This window comes from Trichomonas vaginalis, chromosome II (genome assembly GCF_026262505.1).
Source record: "Trichomonas vaginalis G3 chromosome II, whole genome shotgun sequence".
Classification (NCBI taxonomy): Eukaryota; Parabasalia; order Trichomonadida; family Trichomonadidae; genus Trichomonas; species Trichomonas vaginalis.
In genome coordinates, this window is record NC_067204.1 from 4,242,136 (window position 1) to 4,255,272 (window position 13,137).

Here is a 13,137-nt window from a genome sequence, read left to right on the forward strand (position 1 = left end):
TGATATTTCCAAGTGGATGAAATCTAATACTTCGACAGGAAATTCATCATCCCCTTTTGGAATATCAGACTTTTCATCATCGTCGAAGTATGGAGGATTGCTAGAAGAGAGAAAATCAAAAAAACTCTTCAGAATGTATCAAAATTTGCTCAATTACATGGATTCGATGCTACCGGGACTCTACAGCCTTCATAGCATCATATCAGTTATCCGAACATTGCAAATGTTTGGTCTTATGTTCCTATCCAACTTTGCTTCTTTACATCCAAGGGATAAAGTCGTATATAAATTCTTTAATTGGTTATCAATCTTTTGGAATATCGTACCAATTCAATACAGAGATGAGTGTTCATTTGTTGTTGCAATTATTTACTTCATTTTAATTTTTTCGTTCTTTGTATTGATAACGATCTCTGCAAAGTATTACGAGCAGAATGGTTCACTTAGTCTTATTGTTATTTACATAATTCATCTCTTTATTTCAATTGTTGGTTACATAATTCATGTTCCTTGTTTAGAAATCTGCTTTGAGACTGTAAGCAAGATGATAGCCAAGGAAGATACCTACCATGATCTTGCGTACAATATCGTTACAATCGTTCTCACTGTTGTTACTTTCGTTTTTTATTATTTCTTCTACAGAAAACTTTATTCTTATTCATTCATTTTCCGTCCTACATCATTTATGTGCATCAACGGTGTCCAACAGATGGGTTCTCTTCAAGTTCAGTCATTCGAAGCAATAGGAGTTGGACTTACTGCATATTTACCGAAAATTCCTCAAGGAATACTTACAATTGCACTTGCATTTGCTGCCTTATCATGTTACTTCACAATGTATAAGACATTTTCCTTTGTTTCTTTCTTACATAACACGATTTTCTTAACTTTTGCGATTTTTGGCTTTTGTGCTTACATTGTATTCGCAATTTTCATATTTTTGAAAATACATATGAACGTGGCCGGTCTATTTATATTCATTGGCCTTCTTTTTGCCGTATTTATCTTAAGTCACTTCATAACTCAGACAATCATCAGAAAAGCGCTAGTTTACTTAGACAATTTATACGAAAACAAGGAATTACTACTCGATGAGCCTGATTCCATGAAGTTATACGTTTGTTCTACGATCGGATTTCATTTTGCCCATCCTTCATCATTAGACTTCACCATCTTCAAGTATATCACTGATAAAGACCCAGACAATACAATGTTCATGGTTATTTACGGCAAATTTGTTGCAATTTACCCAGAATTATCTGATACATTAAATTACATCATCAGAACCATAATACAAAGGAAGATGCATGGTATCATGGTTAAGCAGGCATTATCACAGTCCAAAATCATCTTCCAACAGCGAGAATCCAATTTAACTTCCGAATTAAAGAAGAAATTAACAAAAGTACAGAAAGACATATCCGCAGCCAAAAGAAGATTAAGACATGTGTGGGACCAAGTCATACAAGGCAATATATCAGAATTGGATAGCGCGATAGCAAACGCTTATTCGATGAAATCAAAATGTGACGCCCAATTCAATTTATTGTTAGTGCAACTGCCAAACAACAGGTTTTTGTATAGAACGTATTCGACCTATTTAATTGAAGTTTCAAACGATGCGGACAAATACAAAGACGCTACGGATAAAGTGAGGATGCTTTCGAGAGGTATAAAGGTACATGAAGACCATACCCAAGAATTAGGCCTCCACGCCTTCCCTCAGCTGCCATCTATGATCATAATGAATATGCCTTTGGAATCTTCTTCTGCAAATGAAGTATCTGAGAGTGTGGTGTTCACTGAAGAGATTGATGATGAAACGCTTGCAAGAAAACAAGAGGATAATAGAACTTTGACGGATTTGATGGATAGTCTCCATATTCCTTCATTAGTTACGACCAATATGCTTGTAGGAATAATCACTGTCTTTAGCTTCTGCGTCGCTGTAGTTCTTTTGGCTTTGATTCTCTCATATAAGAAGAGAATTAAAAAACCTCTTGGATTTTCGGACAATACCGCTTGGGCAAGGTACTATGCATCAGCAGGAACAGCGTTCGCCCACTTATATCTCTTGAATAAGCTTCATGTTGTTAATTTCACAGATTATAACATGAAAAGCTTCGCAAATGAGACATCTTTAGTTGAACAAGTGAAATATTGTATCAGTCAGCTGATTGCCAGTATCAAAAGCTTCGCAGATTTCAGAGATTACAAGATTGGAAACAAATACATAGATGCAACGAGGTTTTTGCTCTATAACGGGTCATTACAGTACACATCGTTCAGTAACAACTTCGTTACTAACAAAACTGAGACTACTTCTCTGTTATCTGCCTTTAATGATATTGTTATGAGATTAACCGAAGTTGTTGACATGAACGATACTTCCATTACCCCTTATTCACTCATGTCTCCATCAATGCGTAATCCGTTCTACAATATCGAGACCGTTGTCGATAAAATTTGTTCGGCCACGAATAATTTGACAGAATACATCGAATCCAGTGTTGATTTCATGCACAAAGTGATGACAATTGACCAATACGCACTCTCCCTTTTCCTTGCTTTGGTTCTTTTCATTGTCATGATCGTTGTCTACAGAAAAATCAAACGTGACAAAGAAACAATCTACAAAACTCTTTTGGTCCTTCCTAAAAATGTTGTTTCTCAGATCAGCGAAAGTCTCAGAACCGTGAACAAGGATGATTCGATGAAATCCGGAAATTTAACGAGTACTACCCACATTGGCAACGACATAGAACGGAACAGACAGGAAGAGAACCTCATGAAAGTACTCACGGCCGCTTCCGATGAAAATACAAGGTCAACTGAGCTGAATTTGATCATGATTGCATTATTTGTGTTCATGGTATCCGCAGTATGCATCAATATCATCATATCAAGGATGTATATCGACGTTGGCCAGAGATTGATTGAAAATTCCCAACATTTAGATAATATTTTGGGAGTTGCCACTTTTTTGGACTTACTTTCCATGCAGATCAATGATTTGACATGTATCATGACCAGGAGAATGATCACTGATACAGCAGATGTCAAAACAAAGTACTTACACCTTGAAGTTTACAAATTCAATCTGACAGAGTATTATTCAGCCCTCAGATACGGATATGGCAATGGCCATCCATTCCCTGACTTCAAGGAATTGGTCCAACAAGCGAAAGTCCTCGCAAATTGCGACCAATCGCATTTACCAGTGGATTCGAGGGACGGATTGAACTGTTTCTCACCGGACATACTGATTAAGTACACGTACATCTTCTTCCACTCGATCATTGACCCAATAATCCTGAACAAGTCAACAACTGTCAATACTGACAATCTAATGTTGGCAGATGAGATCGCAATGTTCAGGTTATACGATGATTTCCTGTATAAAGCGTATTTGGAAGTAGATTCTCGTATTGATGAGCTGATGAACGCGAAAATCCCTGTTTTCGTATCGTCAGCTATTGTTTTGACTGTAATTATCGTTATTTGTTATATTTGTGTTGTTCTGACAACAAGAGTTATTAATGAAAAACTCAAATACGCTTTGAGTTTACTTTTGGCCTGTCAAACCTCCATGGTCATGCAGAATTCCTACATCATGACCGTCCTCAGCGGCAATTTCGCACATGGAAGTGGAGATTCCAGCACAAGAGACAACGCTTTCTACGATAACTTGGTCGAGGAACTTCCTGACGCAATTGTGGTCACGTCCGGTGCGAATTACAAGGTAATTTCAGCGAACAAGGCCGCAAACGCCCTTTTCAAGGAAGTTCTGACAAATAATTCTTTCTCAGGGTACATACAGTCATCGAACTTCTCTCCTGAGACTAATTCGCAGCTGAACAGACTCTTCGATCCAACAATGAAGACGAGTTCATGCAATGTACAGTATATCAAAGGAGATCCTGACAAAAAGTTCCTTTTCATATCGAGAACGTCAGCTTTAGTTGGTGACAACGTGATCTTTACCATCAGAAATACAACGCAAACCTTTGTTTACAACAAATTGATTTCTGAAGAAAGGGCAAAGAGCGACCAATTACTTGCAACGATTCTCCCCGCATCCCTTGTGCCTAGAGTGCAGGCAGGAGAGAAGAATATCTCGTTCTCGGTCGGTTCTGCCACGATTTCCTTTATTGATATTGTCGAATTCACTCCTTGGTGCTCATCCAACACCGCACAGGTTATAACTGGTGTTCTCAATGAGATATTCACCGAATTCGATGCAATTGTGAAGTCGTTACCTGTTATGGAGCGAATTAAATGCATCGGAGACTGTTACATGGCCGCTGGAGGAATATTCGCAGAGACACCGAATTTGCTTCAGTTCGCAAGGGCTACAGTTGACTTTGGCCTCGAAGCAATTAACGCAATCAAAAGAGTCAACGAAAACCACGGAATGTCGTTGAGAGTAAGAGTTGGCCAACACATTGGAGGACCAGTTGTTGCAGGAGTCATCGGAATTGGTAAACCAACTTTCGAAATTTTCGGTCCTGCAATCTCTTACGCACAACAGATGGAACATAATGGTATTCCAATGAAGGTCCACGTCTCTAGAGCTCTTTACGAGTTGATTTACGGAGGAAACTATAAAATTGAAGAAAGAGGTGAAATTCAGATCAAACAGGGAAAGGTTTTGACTTATTTGGTCGATGGATACACCAATTGATCTTATTTTATTATTATTATTGTTTTGTTTATTTATATATGATAAATCTTACTTTTTACTATTGAATAACTTTATTGGTTTTACTCGAAGTGTATAAATATGTTTGCAGATTTAATCATTTACCATAATTTTCTTATAAAATTTTTATATATAAAGAAATTTTTATGACTTAATCGAGTAATTATGACATTTTCTTCTATTTTTATGAAATCTAATTTGATTTTATCAGATTCCATGCAATTATTCTTCATCATTCGAATATAGCATGAATCAGCTCAAGTCTTCATTAATTTTTGTTAGGCCATGGATGAGCAATGTATTCAATATGTATTATATCGAAAATTCTCAAAATGAGCGATCTATGTCCGAAATATTAACTAAAGTATGAGTTTAGTGGATTTGTATATTATTACATCGATTTTTATGCATTAACTATTATCTCGATTGTTAATTGTGCGCAAATTTTGTTGAATTTAGCAATTCAAAATGAGATGTCTCGGAGAATGTACATGGCATAGCAACCATTGAAAATAATAGTTCTAGCATATCCTGATTATTCGATCTTTACAGTCACAATACAGTAAATCTCTCAAACCAAATTAAGAATTGAAGTGAAATTCAAACCTGTCTATCGGAATGACACGCATTTTTGAGTGCAAAGTAGAGATATAGCTGATTCTTAAAAGTCTATTGTTGAAATGCAATCAAAAGATTTCACTTCTGAAAAGAAAATCCGATCTTTGTGTTTATTTAACTTAAAAATGACACATTTATCGATATGTGCAAAGTGACATCACAAATTCAGCATGAGAAACGAATTGAACGATGAGAATCTATCGGGTTAATCTCACAAAATTTCAATTTAAATTTCGGTTGAACAAAACTTTTTTAATAAACGTATATCAAGTAAACTCTCAAAAAAATGTCGAAAGCGATGGGTATGATGAGCGGCGTTTATTTCGTTGGCCGCGCAGAACTTCTTGAGTGGGTTAACGATCTCCTCAAGATCAACTACACTAAAGTCGAAGATATGTCAAATGGAGCCGCCTTTTGCCAGATTATCGATGCTATTCACCCAGGAACAGTCCATCTTAAGAATGTCAAGTTTGATGCTGTTCAAGCACCAGATATCATCAACAATTACAAGGTTCTCCAGGAGGCTTTCGATAAGAATGGTATCAAGCAGTACATCGATGTAAATACACTCGTCAAGGGCAAGTACATGGCTTCCCTTGAGCTCTTCCAGTGGATCCACGGCTACTATTCTCAGCAACAACCACCAACAGACTACGATCCAGTCGAGAGACGTCGTAAGCTGAAGCTGAAAGAGCCAACAAGCTCCGTAACAGAAGGCAAGCCAGCTGGTATGGCTAAGCGTAAGGATAAGAATACAGCAGCTGCCGCTCCAAAGCCAGGTGAATTAAGACCAGGCGTAATCCCAGGCCGTGGAGCTTCTGCAGCTGAGAAGCATACAGTTGCACCAGTAAGAAAGGAGAAACCAGCTCCAGCCGCAGAGAAAGAGCCAGTTGCAAGAAAAGAAGCTAAGACAGCACTTCCAGGACCAGGAGCTGCTGCTAGCGCTGCTGCTAGCAAGGAACTTGCTGCTGCTAAGAAGAAGATCGAAGAACTCAACGAAGAAGTTACACAGGCTAATGAAGAGAGAGATTTCTACTACGATAAGCTCAGAAAGATTGAAACTTTCTGCCAGGACAATGAGGATGACGAAATGGTCAAGAAGATCCTCGCAATCCTCTACGAAGCAGATGAAGAAAAAGGATTTGTTGCCCCTAACGACGATGATGAGGAAGAAGATGAATAAATGAAATTTTTGTGACGTTTTTATTAAAATACTTATCTCTTTTCAAATTAATTCAAAAATTTGATTAATATAACCTTTGGCAATAACCAAAATTTGATGAAAACTTGACATTTAGATCTACATATTATAGGTGAGATTACCTTTCTTTGAATAAAGGTTATCAAATAAAAAATTAGATTAATTTCGGATTGTTAAGTTTGTAATGTGAGAAATTTGTAGAAACTTGTTCGTTAGGCTTATCAAACTGGTGATTTGATTCATATTACCAGCTATTCTAAATATAAGAGATATTGACAGTAGTTTCATAATAATTAGTTATAGTTTACTATATTATTGGTTGATGTTTGTATATATTGATGAAAAACAATATGATTTTTAAACCCTCATAATCAATAATATTTATAATAAATAAAAAATCACTCCTCTGTAGCGGGTTCTTCTAAACTTGTCTCCCACATCTTAATATTTTCATCAAGGAGACGAATTATGTCTGATGCTTCTGCACGAGAATTTTCAGTGTTTTGCTCAATAAGAGGAGCACAATTTTGGTAAGTTTCTTGTGCTAAGTTTATAGCTTCTTGTTTTTTGTCCGCAATTTCGAACAAAAAGACAGTATAGTTCAAAATCAAACCCAATGATGTTGGAGTAAATGATTGAAGGTTTTGTTTTGACACAGAAAGTGCTGATTCATATGATTCCATTGCTTTTTGCTTAGCATTTTCAAACGCTTCATCTGTCTGGGCTTCGCAAATGTATCTATAGTAGTCTGCCTTTAATTTTTGATAAAAAACGATGGATTCTGGATCTGTAGTCTTTGGGATAAGCGTATTATCGAGTAAATCGAAGAGTTCATTGCAAATGTTAACTAATTCTGTCACTAAATCTTTTTTAATTTGCTCAATTTTATGCTTGCATACATCGGACGATTCACTAACCTCATCATCTTGCAATAAAAGATGGCGTAAACCTTGTCTACGAGTAGAGATTAGTGTTTTATAAGATACCATTAAAAGAGAACGTTCTGATGCATCTAAAATTGGATTAAGCTCAATAGCACGCTTTACGTACTTGACCATATCAAGTGCTTTGTTTGGCAAGTCACTGAGTATTCTTGCCATAGCAATGCATTTCTCGCGCTCACTGCTCATTTTGAAAGGTTTTATATCGAAATTTGTATATTATTATTTGACTTTTGAAATGACCTATATATTTCAATTTAAATTCTGGATTTTTTGATGGAATTTTAACATTTTGAATGTTTTCAAATTAAAACCTTATGAATTGGATTCTCCATTTATAGTAGATTGTATTTTTGAACTCATGAAATTCCAAAAAAAATCTCAATTTTGATTTTATGAAACTAAAAAATGCCAATTTTTATAGCAAAATTCAAAAAATGAGAAATTTTTAGAGATTTTTTAGAATTTTAAAAGCATAAATATCGATCATTATGCAATTGATATCAGTTTTTATTCGATTGAGCTCATATATTTTTAAATATTGTAATTTTACAAAATTAATCTTTGAAGAAGTAACCTAGACTGGCTTGGTTAGTTTAGGTAACTAACATTATTTTATTTTAGGACGTAATAAAATGTAATAATGAAATTAATTAAACAGTAATTTTAATAAAAACAAAGTAAATGCATGTTATAGATTTTCAAGTATCTGCTCTGAAATGGCCATTTCATCTCTATCCGAACAAAGTAAGAACTTGAGAATATGACCTATGTTATCTTCATCAATACTGATATTACGACAAATCTGCTCACTAGGTTCTAATTTCTTTTCTACATCTTCCATCGAAGAAATTTTAGGATTGATGTAAGTACTCTGGCAAAAGAAACTTTCTGTTAGATCTCCAAGGGATTTTTCGTATTGTTCGCTAGGCATCCATTCACCATTTGGAAGTAGTGCGGGAATTGTAGAAAATACTTCGTCATAATGATTTAGGAAAATTTCTATGATATTTTTTGGAAGAATGAATGCAGGATTTTGCGGATCACATATCAAAATGGGAGACAAAATAATAGCTATATTCGATGCATTCATTCTATTCGATGGATGTTTTGTGATTAAAGTAAAAAACGCGATTATTCTTGAAAAAAGAGCTCTATTTATAAAGTAAAGGGTATTAACAAAATCTTTTGCATCATTAACATCGTAAATTTCTATGACTGTTTGCAAATTCGAATTCATCAAAATTGAATCAGGTATATCTCGGATAAATTGAGTAATAACATTACAAACTTCGAACGGACTGGTAGTCAAATTTTCATCAAATGTATCTGTCGCATCAGCAAATTGTCTAATCGCAGTTTTTTTATTTACATCACCAGGAATTCTAAAAATTCCTTCTTCATCGACATATTTTTCGAGAACATAAGACATACATGATTCTAGAAAACGAGGAACTGCTCTTCTGGTTTGCATGAAGACGGCAGTCAGATTTTTGCCCCAAATACCCATTTTCACGTAATTGTCACTTTTTATTAAATTTTATTTTGACACTTTTTAATTTTTTTACAAACGTTTTACCTCATTTTTTCCCCGAAAAAAACAATTAATTTTACAACTACCACATTTTTGTTTAGGAACATGCACCACACATTGATAACTAACTAATGCTTTGATGTTTTACTAAGTTTTACAAAGTTTCGGAGTTGATTCGTAGACCCAGCATTAAAATTGGCAACCTACTTAGTACTAACAGATATCTGACGTTATTTCGTTAAATTACTCGATAGAAAAAGGTTGCAGAGAAAAGATTGACGAAAAATTGACTGTTTTTAATAAAAAATGAGACCAGAAACGGAAAATATACAATCACATGCCTGTTATTTACAAAGGTCCAAATATCAAGGTATACATTATTGGCGATTCAATTTTGTTTTTTGAATATGAATGAAACACGTTGAACCTTTCAATTTTAATTCACATTTGAGATTGTATTGAATTTACTAATTTTGTGTATTTCATACCATAATCAGTTTAAATAATAATATATAAAAAACCGTTGCATTGAATTTAAACGATATCAAAGTTAAAAAAACAAATGTCCTATCCATACTATTATTATGAACCTGAGACACCATCACCTACTCCAGCTTGCCATGTGATTGAACAAAGGTTTGGGAGAGATGCATGTGTCTCAGATGGTATCTATGCATTCATTGGACCAATTCCGTATGGTTTCATTCTTCTTTTCATTGTTCCATGGATCGTTAACATAACATTTTGGCTTATTGCAAGGTGTAAAAATCGCAAAATTCATCCTCCATTCGGGTATTTACTCTTTAGTTTGGGCCAAAATTTTCTAATTGCACTTATTATTTTCGGAATAATGCGTGTTGCAATATTGGGAGTAGATTTTTCTATAGCCGCAGTAGCAGTGTGAAGTTTTTTGTTTGTGTTGATCAACTTGTTTTCCTTTATAGGCTCATTTTCAACAAGAATTGATAAGCCATCTGGCCTCTATTTGATTAGAAAACTTTTCTTTAAAGCCTTCTGCAAATGCTGCTGTGCATATAATTTAAACAGATTTCCCAAAGCTTGCATATTGAAAAAAGAAAAAGTAGAAAAAATTCGTGACAGAATTGCAGGAAACCCACCCATCTTACTAGTCCGTTTGAAGGATAACACACCGTTTTACATCCCAATTCGACTTGTCGAACCCCTGCGATACGGATCATGGGGAGGCAGCGAAGTCAATATAGATACAGATAGTTCACTCAAAATCATCAAAATCAAACCAGAATTAGAGATTTCAGAAGAATGCTTTAGCTATTTCAACATGGCTAAGCAAGAATACTACAAAAAACTACGTGCGTTGAATTTTGCAAAGTATATGATGAAAAGGAGTGCAACTCCTATTACATTTCAGTGGTTAACAGATCCTGAAATTGAACTCCATGTAGAGATCTACAACGCTACAAAAATCTTCTCAATAAGCCATAGAAGTTTGTACGTTAGGTTTTTCAACACTTGTTTTGGCAAATTCATTTACACATTTTTAATGATCTTCGGATATTCAATTATTCTTGATGATATTTTCATATTGTTGGCCAAATACGAGAAGGTCAGAGTCAAAAGGAAAATATCACATGATGGCTCCTTGAAATGCCCAGCATTCAAAGCAGATCCACAATTTTCACAAGAAGAATACAATTCACAATCATTCAACTACCTTCAGATTTATGAAACAAGTCCCGCCTACTATCAGTGCCTCAATGCGGAATTACAAAAATGCCAGTACAACAATCAATACTCATTTGCACAGCCAGTTGTTTATCCAGGCGGTCAACCAGGATACGGATACCCTCCTCAAGAAGGAATTCCACCTCAACAGCCAGGCTACGCATATCCACCACAACAAGGAGTCTATCCACCACAACAAGGATATCCACAGCCAGATTATCCACAACAAGAATACCAAAATCAACAGCAATTTTATGGAGTTCCTAATCCACCAACTCCTCAACAACCACCAGAAGAAACCAAAGGTGACGAAGTGTAAGAATATAAATATATTCTTTGATTTTCTTAATAAATGCTGTTTTATTATTTCAATAATTTTTTTTTGAATACTGGAGCTATATATTCATTATGTTATCTCAATTTAATGTATTTATTTGAGAACATGAGCTCTCAATTTAATGTTAATTATACATTTTCTCTCCATATCAAGTTTCTTTCTAGAAAATTCTCTAATTTCTAAAAGTATCCTTGAAATAAATTCGCTTATACTAAACAGTCGTTTTATTTTTTTATGTAATAATCAATGAAATTCAATAACAAATCACTCGCACAAATATTTTTGAATGAATTCATATCATATAATCAATATCTGTTTATTTAGTCGAAGGTGGTATGCTTGCCCTTCGGAAAAGCGTAGCCATCAGAATCCCGAAATTATATTATTTCAAATTTGATTTATTGAGCTGATGAATCAAAGTAAGTTCACAACTTCGCACCATAGATCGCAAAACTTTATTCAACTCATTTGGAACAAAAAAATATGATATACTTGTATTAAGATCAAATAACATTTTATATCTCGAAATTGTAATGTTTGAAGGAGCTAATTTCGTGCTCAGAATGCTGGCTCGTGCTAAGAAAATAATTTTTGAATCAATTTCCTAAAAGTTTTGGAAAATTCTTTTGAATGAACGGCAACCATGCACAATCTATTTCACCGTACATAGAATTAAAAGCATGTAATGGCTGTCTCCATGGATTGGAGATACCAATTTTAGAGAATTTGACAACTTTAGCACGACATTCTTTTGGTTTTACCTTTAATATTTTAGTGTGAACGAAATCATCTAAAGAAACAATCACACTAAAATTGGAGAAATCTTCTTTCTTAATAAGCCGGGATATATGTCCGGATATATCAAAACCATGAGCCTGAGCTACTTTTTGAGCATTTTCTTTAGGATGCTTGTTTAAATCTCCAGATGAAACTGCAGCACTGTCAACCCGAACACGGTCACCAAATTCGTGCCTAAATCGTCCTTCACATAAAGGTGATCTAATGATATTTCCTTGACATACAAATAAAACAGAAACTTTACCATCAATATCAAACATTTTGGAAAAATGATAAATAAGTCTTGGCAACATCACAAATATATCAGTTTGGAAGCTTATTTCTTTATACTAAAAGATTACTCTTCATTTTTTTTTAAATATTTTCTCATCAATTCGCATTTTAGATAAGCAAAACAGCTGAAATGAATTGGTACAATAACATAACATTGTAACAACTTTTATTATAAAATAACAAACTATAAAAATAGAACATTTAGATTCATTCCAAATATTATTAGATAAATAAGTTCAAAAATGTGCTGCAACAGTAATATATTGCATTGTTATAGAAGTATTTGATCTTATTAGCTTCAATATAATCTAAATTATAATTGAACAATATATTTTCATTCCAAGTCAAATTAATATAAACAACCTTCAAGATTCCATAGGGTAATCATTTACAGAAAATGGCTCACCGAAGTTCCAATAGTTAAGCGATATAAAAAACTTTCTAATGCAACTTTCACTGATCCTCAATACACACAATTCATTTCATCAACTGAATATGAACTTTCCATGACAAAAAATAATTTTGCTGATGATACACGAGTAAGATATAATTAATTTCATAGTTTTTCTTTTAGGATCTCGAGATCAATGTCACATTTGAATTTCCGCTTGAATTACACTGTGCATCTTTCGGTGCCACATCATCTTACTTTTAAAGAAATGTTGGTAAAATTCGCAGATTTTGAATAAATGAAACCGAAGTGAAACAAATGAAATCTGTTTATAAAAGATGGACTCGAGTTTTCAATGAGTTTTTGTCAAATACAACTTTTTATGCTAATGGAAATGGAAAGATTAATGCTGATGAATTACAGTAAGTTATTTCATAATAATATTCTATATTCAATGAGGCCAAAGCTTGTCGACTGAATTGGACATAAAGTAGTTGTATTTAATGGAAAAGACGATTATTGTAAACTTCACATCAAATACTGGAAAAATGACAAAATCATTTTTCAAGTATCATATATAAGGAAGCATTAAATAAACTCCCGTATGAGAGGATCAAACAATAAAATCTAACATGCTT

General features: G+C 34.2%; 6 protein-coding genes across 6 annotated transcripts; 3 read left to right on the forward strand and 3 right to left on the reverse strand.

Annotated features, from left to right (window-relative positions):
• Positions 1-9: 9 nt before the first annotated feature.
• Positions 10-4,714, forward strand: TVAGG3_0483900 (guanylate cyclase protein; the record flags this gene model as incomplete). Its single annotated transcript, XM_001580512.1, has 1 exon — positions 158-4,684. The coding sequence occupies one exon, from the start codon at positions 158-160 to the stop codon at positions 4,682-4,684; it is 4,527 nt and encodes a 1,508-aa protein (XP_001580562.1).
• An 836-nt stretch (positions 4,715-5,550) lies between these two features.
• On the forward strand, positions 5,551-6,527 carry TVAGG3_0483910 (microtubule binding; the record flags this gene model as incomplete). The annotated part of the gene is made up of 1 exon (XM_001580513.1): positions 5,607-6,503. One exon carries the CDS (start codon positions 5,607-5,609, stop codon positions 6,501-6,503), a length of 897 nt encoding a protein of 298 aa, XP_001580563.1.
• Positions 6,528-6,839: 312 nt separating this feature from the next.
• Positions 6,840-7,756, reverse strand: TVAGG3_0483920 (protein domain specific binding; the record flags this gene model as incomplete). The annotated part of the gene is made up of 1 exon (XM_001580514.2): positions 6,920-7,651. One exon carries the CDS (start codon positions 7,649-7,651, stop codon positions 6,920-6,922), a length of 732 nt encoding a protein of 243 aa, XP_001580564.1.
• Positions 7,757-8,111: 355 nt separating this feature from the next.
• Positions 8,112-9,098, reverse strand: TVAGG3_0483930 (Rho GTPase-activating protein 68f family; the record flags this gene model as incomplete). Its single annotated transcript, XM_001580515.1, has 1 exon — positions 8,154-8,972. One exon carries the CDS (start codon positions 8,970-8,972, stop codon positions 8,154-8,156), a length of 819 nt encoding a protein of 272 aa, XP_001580565.1.
• A 258-nt stretch (positions 9,099-9,356) lies between these two features.
• On the forward strand, positions 9,357-11,061 carry TVAGG3_0483940 (uncharacterized protein; the record flags this gene model as incomplete). The annotated part of the gene is made up of 1 exon (XM_001580516.1): positions 10,297-11,019. The coding sequence occupies one exon, from the start codon at positions 10,297-10,299 to the stop codon at positions 11,017-11,019; it is 723 nt and encodes a 240-aa protein (XP_001580566.1).
• A 402-nt stretch (positions 11,062-11,463) lies between these two features.
• Positions 11,464-12,095, reverse strand: TVAGG3_0483950 (non-membrane spanning protein tyrosine phosphatase protein; the record flags this gene model as incomplete). Its single annotated transcript, XM_001580517.1, has 1 exon — positions 11,634-12,095. The coding sequence occupies one exon, from the start codon at positions 12,093-12,095 to the stop codon at positions 11,634-11,636; it is 462 nt and encodes a 153-aa protein (XP_001580567.1).
• Between the last annotated feature and the right edge of the window lie 1,042 nt (positions 12,096-13,137).